This window comes from Elgaria multicarinata, chromosome 1 (assembly GCF_023053635.1).
Source record: "Elgaria multicarinata webbii isolate HBS135686 ecotype San Diego chromosome 1, rElgMul1.1.pri, whole genome shotgun sequence".
In the NCBI taxonomy this organism is placed as follows: Eukaryota; Metazoa; Chordata; class Lepidosauria; order Squamata; family Anguidae; genus Elgaria; species Elgaria multicarinata.
In genome coordinates, this window is record NC_086171.1 from 162,783,573 (window position 1) to 162,800,075 (window position 16,503).

General features: G+C 38.9%; 2 protein-coding genes across 3 annotated transcripts in view; one reads left to right on the top strand and one right to left on the bottom strand.

The window, feature by feature from the left end:
* Positions 1-13,457, top strand: part of ANKS1A (ankyrin repeat and sterile alpha motif domain containing 1A) — a 161,055-nt gene extending 147,598 nt beyond the window's left edge. Inside the window, exons 5-14 of one of the 2 annotated variants that reach the window (XM_063141476.1) lie at positions 604-768; positions 1,810-1,935; positions 2,211-2,282; positions 2,838-2,924; positions 4,206-4,343; positions 5,352-5,522; positions 6,689-6,787; positions 7,463-8,187; positions 10,302-11,796; positions 12,363-13,457. In XM_063141476.1, the coding sequence (XP_062997546.1) occupies positions 604-768; positions 1,810-1,935; positions 2,211-2,282; positions 2,838-2,924; positions 4,206-4,343; positions 5,352-5,522; positions 6,689-6,787; positions 7,463-7,582 (978 nt within the window). In that variant the 3' untranslated portion in view covers positions 7,583-8,187; positions 10,302-11,796; positions 12,363-13,457. The remainder of the gene's footprint in view (positions 1-603; positions 769-1,809; positions 1,936-2,210; positions 2,283-2,837; positions 2,925-4,205; positions 4,344-5,351; positions 5,523-6,688; positions 6,788-7,462; positions 8,188-10,301; positions 11,797-12,362) is intronic. The other variant, XM_063141483.1, reaches the window with a different exon arrangement.
* Positions 13,458-13,916: 459 nt separating this feature from the next.
* TCP11 (t-complex 11) overlaps positions 13,917-16,503 on the bottom strand; it is a 29,123-nt gene continuing 26,536 nt past the window's right edge. Inside the window, exons 8-9 of the mRNA XM_063141495.1 lie at positions 16,119-16,282; positions 13,917-14,196 (exon numbers count right to left, since the gene is read on the bottom strand). Of these exons, the coding sequence (XP_062997565.1) occupies positions 13,970-14,196; positions 16,119-16,282 (391 nt within the window). The 3' untranslated portion in view covers positions 13,917-13,969. The remainder of the gene's footprint in view (positions 14,197-16,118; positions 16,283-16,503) is intronic.

Consider the following 16,503-nt stretch of genomic DNA (forward strand, 5'->3'; position numbering starts at 1 on the left):
TTGTAGGTCATGCAGCAAATGGGCTTTGCAGCTGTCATAGAGGCTCTTCACCTCAAGGCATAGCAGCATAAGTTTATACAGTTTATATTTTAAGATACCCCTGGTGCTTCATAGATTATGTGCCTTCACCAAACAATCATTTGGAACGTTCTAGAGCTGAGCAACGCTTTAGGAGGGAGGCCCAACCACCCTCCTCTGTGCATGCTCTGAGTATGGCTCCCACCTGCTGCTCAGTTCCTTGTCTGCCACAGCAAACAGCAGCATTTGGAACATTCTCCCTATCTCACAGCCATCCTTAAAATAATTACAGTTGTCCCCTCCTGGGACTGCTGAGTAGAGTACCTTTTCTTGTTTTTACTTCGCTTTTCGTAATCTTCATCATAGAGTCCTTCATCCTTATCTCTGCCCTTTGGGGTGTACGGCCCCTTGAAGAAGTATACCCGCTGTGGCAGGAAAATTCTGTATGCACTGCCAGGCCTGTGTTCTTAATATTCATACTACTAAAAAACATGTTTAGCAGTGTCATCTTCATGGCTTGCAAACAAGGTGCTCTGAATATACCCAGCAAAAGACAGAATGTCATGTTTATCTTTTTGATTCCAGTGCCAGGATTTGATATCCCAGACATCTTCACCTCTGAGCCAGAGTGACTCTTGCACAGGAAGGTCTGCAGATCTCCTGCTACCTTTGGGGGATGTTGGAAGGAAGAGACATGAGAGCAGCCATGATATTGCATCTTACCCCAGAACAGAGAGACTCAAAGCGCAGGTCAGAGAGCTCGTAACATTTTGATAAGCTTTATTCTTGTCTTTTGTTAATTTATCTCTAGGGTTTCCTCTATTCCCCTGGAAGAATGCAGCAGGAATTGATAAATCAATTTTACTTAATTATGGTGGGAATCTCATTTCAGCCATAGCTGTTTTCCTGGATAGGGAAGCACAGCAGTGAGGTCTCCACTGTAGAAATAGCAGCCATAGTGCACTGTTGTTGCCCAAACCAGAGAAAAATAGTGACTAGCTCTGGGTGTTCCTGGTCTGGACACTGTATTTTTGTTGTTGCTGTTGAGAAGCAGCAGCATGGTTTGTCACTGTTTCTCAAGTTGTATCTGCCCTCATATCTTGCATGTCATGGCAGTGGAACTGTGTCTGCATGGCTGGATCTTTACTCACCACGGATGACCAGACAGTATCTAATCACAGAGATGGTATTATGTAATGTGATTAGAGATGTCTAAGAATGCGATCCTATGCATGCTTACACAGAAAATGGTCCTAAAGCTCTTTGATATTTCCCTAGCCATGCATAGGATTTTGCCCTAATTTAGTTTTTAAAGAAGTGTTTGTGTTGCAGACAGCACGCATTAAAGCTAGCTATACTGACATGTATAAAATGGACCCATCCGAGCCCACTTGCCAACTGAGGTTCAGTCAATCAGTGTTGCTGTCTATTTCTTTTATATGACAAGTTTGGACAGCAGTGTAGAGGCCAGGCTTTTTCAGCAAGTCTCAAAACTTCGGAAACTTCTCTAAGAGTTTAGGAAGGCATCAACACTTTTTATCTTTTTGAAAAGCCTGTAAAACCTTTCCTTTATGTGAGGGTTTAAATTTGCTGTGACTGCTTTGTTTTATATGTGCCTTTAGTGTGTGTGTGAATGTAGAGCACTTTGAGCCTTGTGCAAAAGTAGTATAAAAATATTTAAATAGAAGTCCGAAACTGATGCTCTGTGTAACATGCAGCCTTGAAACATTTGTTAAGCAATTCTCAGTGAGATTACCCAATTCTGCCTTAAACTGTGACTTGTGTTTTCAGGAGGAACGTCGTGAATCCAAACTTACACTCAGACCCCCAAGTCTGGCAGCTCCTTATGCCCCTGTCCAACACTGGCAGCACCAACCAGAGAAACTTATATTTGAATCCTGTGGGTATGAAGCCAATGTAAGTACATTCTAGATTCTTACACAAATTAATTCTCCAGTGCATAATCTTGGCTGTCACTGTAAGATATGGTCTACCACCTAGATAACAGCTGCTTTTAGCTGTTTGGTACTAGCCAAGCCGAGACTGGAAAGATTGGGGAACTAGAAAAGCAGGGGAATTTCAGAAGTAATTATGGTTTTGTTAAAAGGGTGGCCATGTCTTCTCCATGTCTTTGGGCAATTGTGTACAAATACTTGTGTTGACAGTTGCTGCTCCTTGTCTCTTCTAATCAGTATTTAGGATCCATGTTAATCAAAGATCTTCGAGGGACAGAATCTACTCAGGATGCCTGTGCAAAGATGAGGGTAGGTGTGACTATAAAAACAAAGCTTCTGATATTCTGGTATTGTGATATCCAAATAGTGTATTGTGTAGCTTCAGATCTAGAGGTAATGTTCAGAGCATGGGACATACTAACTACAGCCAAACTACAAAAGCTGTTCAGTTTTGTAATTGCCCTACAATTATCTGCTACCTTGTTGTGTTGGTCAATGTTTTTGGCAGATTTCTTATTAGTAGATATACACCATGCCAAGAGGTTTATTGTTTATTGTGAGAACTTGGATTTCCTTATATTTTATAATATACTTCACTGAATTATCCTTACCTAGAAAAGGCAATTTTAAAGCTTTGTTTTAATAAAGACCAAAAGTGGTGGGGGAAGCGTTATTTTGAGGGGGGGGGGGAACAAAAAAAATTTTGTAATACCTTGCAAAATGGCTCCCATGTCTGAAATCACTATTTCCAAAACATGACTTGATGCGGAAGGCTTTTGAAACCTTTCCTGTACCTGTACCCTCCTATGAGAAGGGAATGATTTAAATCTATAACTTTTAATGAGATTTTCTTTTCTTTTAAAGAAATCCACGGAACATATGAAAAAGGTCCCTACTATAATATTATCTATTACTTACAAAGGAGTGAAGTTCATAGATGCATCTAACAAGGTAAAAAATATATTGAGCTCATAGTTGGTATTTAAAGTCTTGAGTGACAAGTGATAGTGAATAGTGAAAATAACTGAAAATTCATCTGTTTTACAACTTCTCCCTATCAGTGGAAAGACAAAATGTTCTGGAAAGCCCTGTAAAACTTGCCACTGTAGATGATTAAGGAAGAAAAGAGTGGTTAGTTTACCAGGCTGTGCTTGTTTCTATTCTGATATTGTTAATGCTACTACTCTAACCTTATTACTAGGACATTCACATGCAACCTGCAGCTCTTCCAGTTGCATCACAGAAAAGAGGCTCAGCTGGGTACCTAGGTAACAGCTCAGAGGCACATAGTATTTCAGTGGGTAGAGTACATGCTTTGCATGCAAAGGGTCACCTGTTCAATCCCTAGCATCTCCAGGCAGGGCTGAAATCCTGGACTGCTGCTACCAGTTTGTGTAGACAGGACTAAGGTAGTGGTCTGTGGTCTGACCCAGTATATGAAGCAACTACTTGTGTGATGCTACTTGTGTGAGGCGAGGTTTGCCTACCAATGTGTTGGGTTGGTTTTTGAAAACTCCATATATTATTATTCTATATGTATGAAATAGAACCTGCTAACTATAGCCATTTTGCTACTTTGTGTTTAACGCTGCTGTCTCACAAATATCATTAGGCATTTTACTTCTGTTGTAAATGAATGTGTTGTGTTTATAGAAAGAAACAGAAGAGATGGCTTCTATATATTATAGTATGTTTTGTATTGGACACTGAAAATAGTAACATGAAAATTTGCCATGGATGGAGGGCATAGAGAGGAGAAATTATCTTCATACTATTTGCCTTCACTTCCTATTGACACCCACCTCACTACCCTTGCCTCTCATTTAAGTCAGTTAGGATTATATGGTATCTCCATCCATCCGTCCTTTGGCTCCAGAAGATGCATCCAAGGAATGAATATAAACTCCAGTGACCAATCTGGACTGTGGAAGTGAGGCCATAAATATGTAGTGAGGCAATTAGATATTTATGGGGTGGACTCAACTCCTTAATCATGATTGACTATTGACCTCACAGAGCATGACTCTATTGTAACTTCTGCTTAAAAGATCAGTTAAAGATTACACAATAGCTGCTAAAATTGGGCAGAATTATTAATTACTTGGATAGCTGTCTATAATTTCTATGAAGTTTCAAATTAATTCGTTGCAACATTGTTTTTATTGTGAATACTATTTGTGTGGAATGCCTGTACAATATTGAGCAAAATGTAGCTGGCTGTTTCCTTTACAGAATGTTATTGCTGAGCATGAAATCCGGAACATCTCTTGTGCTGCCCAGGACCCAGAGGATCTCTGTACATTTGCCTATATCACCAAGGACTTGCAGACTAGCCATCACTACTGCCATGTCTTCAGTACCATTGATGTAGTAAGTAAAATGGAATACAAAACGCTTTGTGCTTTGCCTTATGGAGAGTCTATGTTTCAACTAAGTAAAGATCATTTGCAGGTAGTTGAACTGCAATATAAAACTCTGGGATTGGGGGTAAATCCCATATGTAAGTGATAGGGTGCAAGGATTTAAGCAACGTATGCTGGACCATGGTGTTCCTATGAGTTGATTTACCTCTGAATGTGGAAAGACCAAGTACATCTTGTTAAGCTACTAGTTACGATAGTATCTTAGACATATAATAAGGTAGAATCTCAACATTAACCTTCAGTATATAAAAAAATAAAAGCAAATTCCTCTGAGCCTTTAGGAATTTGTTGGTTGCATTCAGATTTGGACAAGACATTATCAGTTGACATAATGCTGCATTTTTGCTTCCCATGTAACTTATCCACAGTGCTTTTTCTGCAGATATGTATGTTCTAACGTCTAAAAAGATAGGTGTAAATACTAGAACAGTTTTAAGTGGTTTTGTTTGAAACTTGTGTTGTTTTTTTGAGCTTCCATGGAAGATCTCTGTAAATTGCACACAGTTCTAAGGTGTTTCTCTGCTTTTCATTAAAGTTTGAAAATAATAAAAGTAAAACTGAAGGAGAACCAGGCAGCTCCACAGACACAAAGATATGGCAAGCATTTGACGTCCAACATTATACACAGATGAAGAGAAGAGTGACCAATGCATACACACCTATTTATTTATATATCATTCCCCATTCAAAATTTCGCAGTGGTGTACAAGATAAAATAAAAATATCTATGTGCTGAAAAGGCAGGTGGTGAGGTGAAGGTAGGCGGGAAGGACAACTGCCGCTATTTGTTCCTGAAATTCAGGTGATACAGCTTTTTTTGCATGTAAAGATGCGATGTTCAGAAATACTGAAGTAAGCCCTTGCCTTAAAAGGAAAATAAAATGGTGTTTTAGAGGCCACACAGCAAGTCTCTTGGGATTTGAAGTGATGTGTATCTTTTCTTTCTTCTCTCAAGAATTTAACATATGAAATCATTCTGACATTGGGGCAAGCATTTGAAGTAGCCTACCAGTTGGCTCTCCAAGCCCAAAAATCAAAACCTACAGGTGCTTTGACAGCTGAAACGATAGAAACAAAATCTTCAAAACCGGTGCCTAAACCTCGAGCCAGCATGAGGAAATCAGCAGTACGTATATTAAAAGAATTTCAATCCTTTCTTGTAGAGTTATGCTGTTGTCTCAGCCCAGCTGATAGTAAAACATACTCCGTGTAAATGATAGTAGTTCTAGGTTTATCTCCTTGCTAAGAAATCTGAACTCCTGTAATTTGCATTGATCCTGTAGAGCCACTTCAGGTAAGTAGGTAAAGAGCCAATCGTCCACCAAGCAACTGTGAGATAATAGAAGGGATTACAGATTATTTTAGAGACTCAGAATAGTACAAGCTTTTTAAAAAGAGAAATAACCAAAAATGTTATGGAGTGTTTGCTCATGAATTTTGTGAGTTAACTTGCATTCTTGTTACTCATGTAAACAGTTGCTCCTGGGTCACAGACTCTTGTGGCTTTGCACACGTTTTAATTGTACTGATAGGGCTGGTAGTTTGAAAGTGCAAAGGGGGAGGGTTGGAAATAACTTTCTTCAGACAAGGATTATGGGCAAGAGTCACTCATAAACTATGGGCAAGCACTCTTCCACATGTGATGAAGTGGATTCATGTTCCAATTTAACTGGTAATTAAGGTATAGATGCATAATGTCCCATCTTACCTCTCACTGAATGACAAAGCTCTCCCTGCATTGATGCATTTGCCAAAGATATTGGGGCTGAGATCAAAAGATGTTAAATTAACATGTTGCTATTTCTTGAATGAGAACTGTGCTGCAATAAAATGGGAACCCATGAAGACAGTGGACAGTAATTTTTATTATTAGGACTACTATACTATAAAGTTGTTTTCCCTCCAGAGTTGCTGCTGTTCAAGCAAGCTGTAGGCTATAACCTTTCCCTCTTGCTTTTGTTGCAATAACTATTTTGGCCTTCTGTTTTGCCACCGTTGATGGGAGCCTACTTTACATAATCTGCTGGTGTCTAATGAATTACCTAATCATACTTTGTTAAGAACTACTGTTTGCTGGTGCCTTTTGTGTGCATGCAGCACTCTTGTTCTCTCAAGCTTCCTCTGTAGGAACACATCAGTTTCTGTTCTTCAACAGTCCAAGTCCCATTAAGAGTCCTTGTAAATATAACAAGGACATAAACCAATGGGAGTGCTGACCCACGTGCTTTCTGTACTTGTCGCTCTCCTTTAATGTTACCTTTTGTCTGTGTTTTGCTTGCTCCCATTCCTCAGGTGCCGCTCCCTCCCGATAGTCGCTGTTGTTACTGTCACACCTGTACTACACACCGTCCCTCCTATCTGCCGCTGCAATCTGTTAGTCAAGGAGCGAAGGTCTTTACCCTTCTTGCAGTCACATCTCTGGTTATGAATGCTTTCTGTAATCAAGCCAACTCTCCTTCAAAGTTCTTCATTCTTTCCCCTTATTTTTCCTGCTCATTCTGTGTTCCTTTCTGTTTTGAGCTTTTTGATAGGTGAACTCATTCACTTTCCCCTTTCATTACTTGGGAGGAGTATATTGAGGACAAGTGTTAAAACATTGCTTTGGTGCAAACCATGCTGGGGGTTTTGCCCTATTAAACTCAGTTTAGAAGGGAAAAGAGCTATATTGCACGTTAGACCAGAAAAACGTAACTGTAGGTAGCTGACTGAATCTAAAATCCTCTAAAATCCTCATGAATATCCGTTTTCTGAATTTCAGCAAACTGCCATCAGACTGCGCCTTGAGTTCATATTGATTTGTGCTTAAACAAAATTTAATTTGTTCATACCCTGAAATAAGCTGTTCCATTATCTGACACACTGGTCCAAGTCTTTATGGTGACATTTTAAGTGCTATATCCCTGTGCTTGTGCACTATTTAAGCCTTTTTTTATATAAAAAAATACTGGCCTAGATAAGTCTCTCCCAAAATTGTCCCTGTTGCTTTTAAAAATGTAGCCAGTTCTGCCTTCACATTTTCAAAGTGATCAGCTTGCTGACGTGTTCTTTCCTTCCAATGTTTTTTAGCTGGAGCCATCTGAAGTGGACCAAGACTCCCAGTCCCATGCTAGTGTGTCCTGGGTTGTAGAGCCCAAGCAGGATTCCAAGAGGACCCTCAGCACTAAGTATGAGACCACTATCTTCTGAAAACAAATCCTGCATCCATCCAGTCTAACCGTGCCTTTGCAGTCCGATCTGTCTGCTGTTCTAAACCCTTCCTTCCTCCCATTGCTGGCACTAGGTGTGGCACCATCAGAGACAGCAGCATTAAGATACTATAGACTAAACAGCTTTTTGTATCTGATTTCTACTGAACACTGTGAATTCTCCTAATGGAAACAAGGGTAACTCATTAAGAGAGCCACCTGGTTAAGATGTCTGAGAGGTGGGAGAAGCGAAGCCTATGGGAGTCGAATATGTGGATTTTGGAAACCATCTGGTGTTTGACTTTCTCTTCATTTTGACACTGTGAATTTGTGGGGTGAAGTAACACTCCATAGGCCTTTTCTAATTAGCATTCTTATTCTTGGACTGTTCTTCAACTTTGGTCTCATGTATATGCTGTTGCAATCTAGATTTATACCTCCATACTGAGCCATGGCCACAAACTGTTCCAACAAGTAGCACTCTTTTACCTGTCATCTCAGAAGACACTAACCACTGTGATACTGCTTGCAAACCTCTTGCTCACCAGATTTCCTAGCATGGATTCTGCTCACAGTCTTTGCTGCACATGGATACCTGAATGCATGGTATATTATAAAAGTCTACTAGGCAGTGTGATTGCTCCTAATCAGCACTTTCTCTTCTTCCTAGGAGTCAGGCTTGATATAGAGATTGCCGAACAGGAATGTTTTCAGCTTTCAATTTAGCTGGATGTCTTTTTTTGACATCTCTAGTATTTACCACTAGGCCTTTTTGTTCATACTAACCAATCTGCTTACAAATAATCATTGTGTATCACATTTTCTGGACTCTGATAGATTGAACCTTTCAAAGGCACATGTCACGAATTCTAAATTCTGGGCAGAAACTGACAATCTCAGTCAGGCCAGAGATCTAGACAAGTACAAAAAGAAAGGGGTGGAGCATTTCACTGCATTAGAAGAGTTTCCAGAACAGGGCCAAATCTGGACCTCCAGGTCCCCCAGACGACACACTTTCCCCTGATAGTTTGGTAGTTTCCTATTTATTATGCGGTTTTTCCTCTTTCTAAAAGGCTAAAATGTGTCTCCTAAGTCTTAGCTACCAGCAGTAAGAGCCTTAAGCTACGATATGCTAGTATTTTTGCCTTGGGCCCCAGCCACCACTGGACTACAGCTCTCAAGACCTTCTCCAAAATGGAATTTGGCCCTCGGGCTGCAAGAGGTTCAATGCCCCCATTATAGAATCTGCTAAATGTGTCATGCTGGGCACATTGGAGCTATCAAAATATTTGTCAATCACCTATCTCCAGCCAGGCTAGTAGTCAATTGCTTCTCACATCCATCAAACACAAACTTTACCTAGCTCCTTAAAAATGATTGCAAAGAAAGGTTATGTTTTGGATTATGATCAGTTTTTGTTACTAAGATTAGACCCAAACTTTTACCCACAAAACAGTTAGCTTTGATATTTGTTATTGGGCTAAAATAAACGTTATTGTGCAATGATATCAAGCAAATTTCATCCCAGTCTATTCTAAGTGAGATGGTCAACATGACCATCCACCAACATGGATGGTGAGTGCTTAACATCTCCTCATTGTCACTGTAATGATTTCCAGAAGCAGCTTCCTTCACAATCCAACTCCTCTCAAAATAGAATCTTTCCAGTGATATCCCTAATGTTTCATTTTCCACAGGTTGTAACAAGGGATAACTACTGCAGATTAACGTCCCACCTTTTCTAGATTACTATACATTCCTTCCCATGTTTGGAGTTGCTCAATTACAATAGAAAACTGATCATGGCCTCTAATTATTGTGATGGCCTCTGAAGCTTTTTTAATCTATTCCTTAGCTTAAATGCAGAGTTCTGCATTTATTATTATTTATTTATTTTATTTAATTTATTGCATTTCTATACTGCCCAATAGCCGAAGCTCTCTGGGCGGTTCACAAAAATAAAGACCATTCAATGTATAAAACAACAGTATAAAACCATAATATACAATACATTTGTTATATACTTACTTCTAATCCTACTTTTCTTTTGAACAGAAGCCTCTCTTTCTCAAGACAAGCAACTTCAAATTGGGAACTACTGTAGTGGACTAGAAGCAAGGGTTCTTAGCATACAAACACAAGACTTTGGAAAACTACACCATGCTAGGCACACATTCTCTCCTTTTCTCCAATTTCTATAATGAACTCAGCTACTAGTCTGTGATTTGAGTTAAAAGGGTTAATAGGAGAACTTGAGAGACATTTCCAAAACCTTTTGAGAAGTAATCTCAAAAATATCTGTGCTAGTTTTGTTCTCATGTTGGACATCCAGATTCTTCAAAGAAATTAAAGAAGTAAACAATTACTTTCCTCATTTGAATAGTTGAAATCTCAGCATGTAGGTAGCTGGCTGCCAATCAGACATCTTGTAGCTCTTAGTAACATTTGTAGGCATTATTGGTACTCAGTTCTTCTGAAAACCAGATAACATAGTACACGTGCCTTTTAATGGTATAAACTTCCAAGAAATATCAGAGCAACTTGTGATGAATAGTGGGCTTCTACCAAAAGGCTATAACACACACAAAGCTTGTGGCCCTATTAATTTTTCCACCGTTGTAATAATAAGCTTCCCCTCAGATGTTTTATATGAATGAAATAGCTCATTCCTTATTTTCTTTCCATTAATATTGTCCCCATTCTGTTTACCTTCTGCCAAGCTGAACTGCAGACATCCGCATTCCAGCATGGAAATGCAGTAAAGGGGCAGAACACTAAGAAGCAGTGAAACCCTGGCGGTATGAAGATCAGCACCCTGCTCTGGGATGTGTCCTTGGCTGCTCATTAAGGACTTCCAGAGCCGAGTAAAAAGGGATTCCAGCCACAAGCTAACAAAAAGCAGTATGCGTTTCTAGCAAGATAATTGAAACATCTGAGGTTAAGAGACTGATGCCATGTGCTCTGGTGTGAAACAGGATTTTAACATGCAGTGATATTGTGAATTTCACAATTTCAGCATACCATTGATGGAAGTGGAGCATTTCAACTGCTAAAAGAAAACACAAACATGCCTGTCTTAGAATACAGGTTGAGAGGATGTCAGACTATTAAACAGTATACACTTTCACTTTGGCTTGGATAAGTAGTAGACAAATCCCCAAGTGGCTGCAATATTAAACTTACTTTGAAGGTACTGGCACCTAAGTTGATTATCATACATACTTGATCGCCTCAGTAAGCATTTAAGTGGGAGATAGGGCACCTTAATTAAAATTATCAATATTTAACCCTGTGGGACAATTGCTGAACAGAAGCTTGGTACAAGCCTGTTTTCACTGCAGAGAACAGAATTGCAATATTCCTGTTCTGTGAAAGTTCAATCCCTACACACATACACACACTGTATATACAAGTAATTGGACTTTGGCTCCTTGCATCTCATTCATGTACCATATTTTTAAAAATGTGGTTGTGCCCTGATGGTTTGAGATTTTTTAAAGAAGTTTATTCACTGATTAGCACTTTTTATACTAGTTCATAATTTAAGTATGCTTAGTACAATAATTTCAGAAAATGAAAGAATGTGGAGAGAATATTGGGGCATTATGCTAAAACACTTGATTTCTTGTTCTGCTCCACTCAAGAATGACTGCGTCAGATGGAAGCTGTGCTTATAATAATGCTTCATGTAAAGTATCACAGTCTCGAACACTGGTTTGGCTGTGATTGTGATGGATGCATCTTTCTACACCCTAAGGGAAAGATGAGGAAGTGCAAATAAGTCTGTGGCAGATGTGATAGCTTGTGGTACCCTGCTACTGTGTTAATGGCTTGTTTCAACTTTCGTTACTGCTGTATCTTTAAGATGTAATTTAGTCTTATTCCTGTTGAATAAGGGGGGAAACCAAATCACCATCCTAAAGGCCTGGATTTAGAAATAGTGGGTGAATTTTGAAAAAGTAACATTCCTTTATATGCATACATGATTGTTATGCTGGTATTGGTATAAATATTGCTATACTGAGAAGTCTGTTCTGAGAGAATGCAAATTGAACTGTTTTTGCTATGGAGGGGAAAGCCTTAGAACATGATGACAGGGATAGATGATGTAAACTTCCAACTCGTTTCTTCCAGTGATCAGGTGCTTCCTTTCTGAGTTTACATGGACATACCAAGATCTGTGACTGCATCTTCTGGTTAGGCATTCTTTTTAAGGTCAGTGGGGGGAAAAGGAGAGAAAATAGGACAAACACAAGGAGAGGACCTAAGAATCGTAAAGAATGAATATATAAATGCGATCAAAAATGGAAAAATAATATAGTAGGTTGAACTAGATTTAAGCTGTATAACAATAGGCGAAATAATTATGAATGGATAAAATTGGTTTTATTTTATGCATTGTTCAGTCTATCCATTTAAGGAGTATCTGCTTGTTATTGAAGCTCAATTTGAACAATATAGAGTTACTGTTTATTATAGTGTTAGCATACTATATACTACAATTGGCTTATGCTAATCCATATTGTTCATTGTTGACAGTTTTTACTGTTTCTATTGTTTATGCTAATCTTTACTGTTCATTGTTTAATGTTTTGACTATTACACAGACTGATTGTTACACAGACATATGTACATATTATTTTGTCCATTCATGATACTTTATTTCGCCTACAGCTTAAATCTAGTTCAACTTACTATATTGTTTTTCCATTTTTTGATCACATTTATACGTTCATACATTACGATTCTTAGGTCCTTTCCTTGCGTTTATTCTTTTTAAGGTGGCAATCAAAGATATTCTGGACTTGACTCTCCTAGAGATTGTAGTTATTCCCAGGCTCCCAGCAGTTTGATGTTTATACAGTATTTAAAGCGCTTGCCTCTTTACAGAGTTTTGCAGCACATTGAGAAAAATACCATATGTTCCTGGCACTTGAATGTGTGTTTAGATCTTCACTGAAAATGCTACTCCTATTTTAGTACCAGCCTCTGCTGAAGTGGCATCATCTATCTGTGCTGCTTTTGCCAGCACTCCATATGTTCTCCTTTTCAAAACAATGTTATGTCTTCTGTAGACTTATTTTTACCTTGCATATATCCAGGGAGAGAGAACACTCTACAGATGCTAAGGTGGATGAAGGAATTATTGCTTATCTCTTGAGTGGGAATCACTTTATTAAAATCAAACTCTCTTCATCTTTTTATTCTCTACATGTTACATGCTATTGTCAACTCACAGAAACTGGCCTTTAGACTTTCTTAGCTTAAAGGGAAAGCCTTATTTCAATTTGATATATGTGACAATTCTGCCCTGCCCCCTCCAGAAAAGAAATTATAGAGCAGCTTCAGGTGGTGAGCTGTGTTGCTCTTGCAGACCAGACATCTGATGGTACCTCACATTTTTGAATAACTTCTTCACCTGTGAAACTAAAATGTTTTGGGTAATACTTCATTCCTACATTGTCTCCTTTTGCATGATCAGTATGAACGTTATCAACAGGATTTTCCCCTATGCTTGCACCTGAACAGGGCAGGTAGATTCTTGGTAACAGGCAGTTTGGTTTACAATATAAACACTTTTTGCTAATTGTGATGTATGGCAGTGGGACTGATTTGTAATAAAAATGTTATTTAATCTGTCTTTGTATTTTGATACTTGAACTATTTCCTTTTTATTTCCTGTGTATAAAAATTGTTAATCTGTCCATTTTTTGTGGTACCAAGCATAACCAATCTGTGCAACAACATAGACTGACCTCACTACAACAAGGCGAAACTGTAAATATTCCTGGGCTTCCAGCAGTCGTTTTGTTGTTTGTTTTTCATAATTGTATGACTTAGAACAGACTAAATTAATAAAATTAGACATCTCTGTATGGGTTGCTGTGGTATGAGTGTTAGTCTGTACTTTGTATTATAACAAGGATACAATTCCAAACATGGTTGTAAATATGTTTCACTGAAATCACTTAACGCTGCAATTCTATACACATTCACTCAGAAGTAAGTTCCACTGAACTCACTGAGCTTCTCTGTAAACATGCGTAGGATTACACTATTAAACTATAATTAAGCTGCAGTCTAACGGCTGAAGGATCAGGATACTACTCTTAGACTTCACAATTGATAGAACATACATCAGCTGGTCTAAAAACACAAGACAATGTTTTGAGCTGTTTAAAGGTTTACTGCAACAAACTTGGCATTGTCAGTTGGTATTTATGCAACTGTACTGTGCAGCTTCTATGGTCCAGCTGTATAAGTGCTTTAGATATTACAGCACAGAGCAGGACAGCTGCTCAGATGATTACACTGGACTCTGAGCAATTGCCAGTCGTCTTCTCCCCTCTCCCTGGTGTCAGATGTTCTGCCTCGTTTGAGATGGTTATTAGGAAACTGTCCCTATATCAGACTTTCCTTCTTGAAGCAGCAATTTCTTCAGTATTCCAGAGTAGTAGGGACCAAACACCTGCCTGTTGTGATTAATCAAGCTTCCAAACCTCTGACCAACTTCCAGTAGTTCTTCCTGAATAGGACCAAGGCCTTGGAGTAGATTCTTAGAGTTCTGGCCACTAGGACACAAATAGTGCCGAAGAAAAGTCTGGATCCGTTGCTCTGTAGAAATTAAGACAGATCTAGAAATGGGCCTAATTGTTACAACTGTCCCTCTCATTAGGGGTCCCGAATTGACTGAAAATTACAAAGGCAAATAGGATAATCAAGGGTGAAATGATAGGATTGAAACTATTTCTTAAAATAACTGGGGTGGTATTATCATACAGATGTTGATAAATGAAATTAAAATTATGCACTGAAACGACAGCATTATTCTTACCACAATGGCTTTTTAAAACAAAAACAGGATGCTTAGATTCACCTGCCTTACAGTTCACATACTGCATTAGCAATTAAGGCTTGTCAGACATTCTGCATGCCTGATGGTAATTTGGTTAACAACAATCATAATTGAGACATACGGACTTAGCTGGAGGTCTAAAATAAATTTATGTTCTTATGCTTAAGAATGCCAGGCAATGTCTGCTAGATGGATATTGTGCTTTTTATTTATTCAATTTTTTATGATATATATGAAAATTTTTCATGAGGTATATGTTAATGATGCAGGATGTCACTTCAACTATACTCGCTTCAGTTACTTCAGCTATGATTAACAACATTATACAAGTGCATATTTACAGCACCAAAGCTGGAAAGGATCAAACTTCTCCGTAGCCTAACCACTGAAAGTACCCTTTGCCCACCACTCTCGCTCCTCCAATCAATCTATACAGCCAAACTGCTTGCAGTTTTTGAAGTGCTCCAGTGAACTCATCCAAGCAAGGCACAACATTTCTTCTAGTAATTGTGACATTAACTGCTGCCCTACACTTTGGGGTTTTGTATGCAGGATTAGGCTTTGACTCATTGTGGGGAGCACAAAATATCTGGTCCTTAACATTTCCAGCTATTTCTACTTTTATGCTCCAGACCATACAAAGAGCAAGTTTATTCCCAAAGTGTGGATCCTTGGTGAAAACAGCACGATCCACAAACAAGGTGGCGGCAGCAGGGCCATGGGAGCCCAAGGTTTGAACAAGTACACAAAATAGGTCAGAGGTGGTATCAATGGAATAGGAGTATTGTGGAATAGGCATGCCTGGCTGGCACACTGAACAAGAACACCCCACACTCCACTGCAAGTCCCTATTCGTATTTCTTGCTTGCAAGAAGTTTGCGAGCTGCATTTTAATGTTCCAGCTCCAAGGATGACATCTCAATGGGGTTTTATTTTTTTTACAAGAAGCTTTAAAATGTTGTTCTTTTTAAAACAAATGCTAAAAGGTATATTGACTTCTTGATATGGAGAATCAAATACAGAGCCCTCCCTTTGTAATGGGCAGATGAGTGGCTTGAAACATTTTAGTCATCTTGCCTAGGAAGAAACAGTATCAAAAGCAGCTAAACTTCCAGTCTTCCCCTGCTTGACATAAGTTTTCTCCTCCCATCTATCAAGTGAAGGCAAGGCAATACAGAAAGTATTGCCCTCCTTCTTAACTGGTTACATTTGCCCTCTGTGGTAACGACAAATAGCCAATCAGAGCTAGCATTGTGATGTCATGTTCACATATACCTTAATTGCTGGGGTCTCATGAAGATGAAGCACCCCTGGTGGAAGATGATTAAGACACTAAAAGAGCTGCTGAGTGGAGAAAATGTGTGAAAAGAAAAGTTTGGGAGATTTTCTTTCAGGAAACATTTTGGATATTGCAGAAGCTCCCTTTTATAGTAAAAATGGTTCTCCCATAATCATTCTGTGCAGCCCTATATTTAGATAATTTTATGAGGATCACAAATCAGCACAAACCTTATATTTAAGCGTGTATGGAAGTTCATGCATAACAATGCAAAATTGGCATATGAATGTAAATATTGTTCATGATTCACAAGTTGGTGCTGAAATCCATGCTGTACAGTCCATTCATACTGCCTTTTTGCACCTTAGTGTGAAATTAAATATCCAAATATTAATGACTTACCAATTAGAATCCGTACTGCATTGTCTTTATCTGCAAGGCTCCCGAGTTGGCCTTTAAGTGAAGTAGCCTTGTCAGTGCTAAGAGCAGGGTATCCCAGCTGGAGAAGAGTCCTGTTCACTTCCTGATGTATTTGACTGCTGATATCCAGTAAAGCATCTTCTAACCTAAGTCATGCACAGATGGGGGCATCGTCATTCTGCTCCTTGAAACTTAACTGGGAAGAGATTCCACACTTGCCTTCATATAGGGGTCAAAACTGCCTGTTACTTGGAACAGGAGTGTGCAATGGCATCATCTGTAAATTACCTCTTTCCCCTCTCCTTCAGTGAAGAGCTTTATGTGCAACTGTACCCCTATTTGGGCTCATGCTGTGCTCCTGTTCATC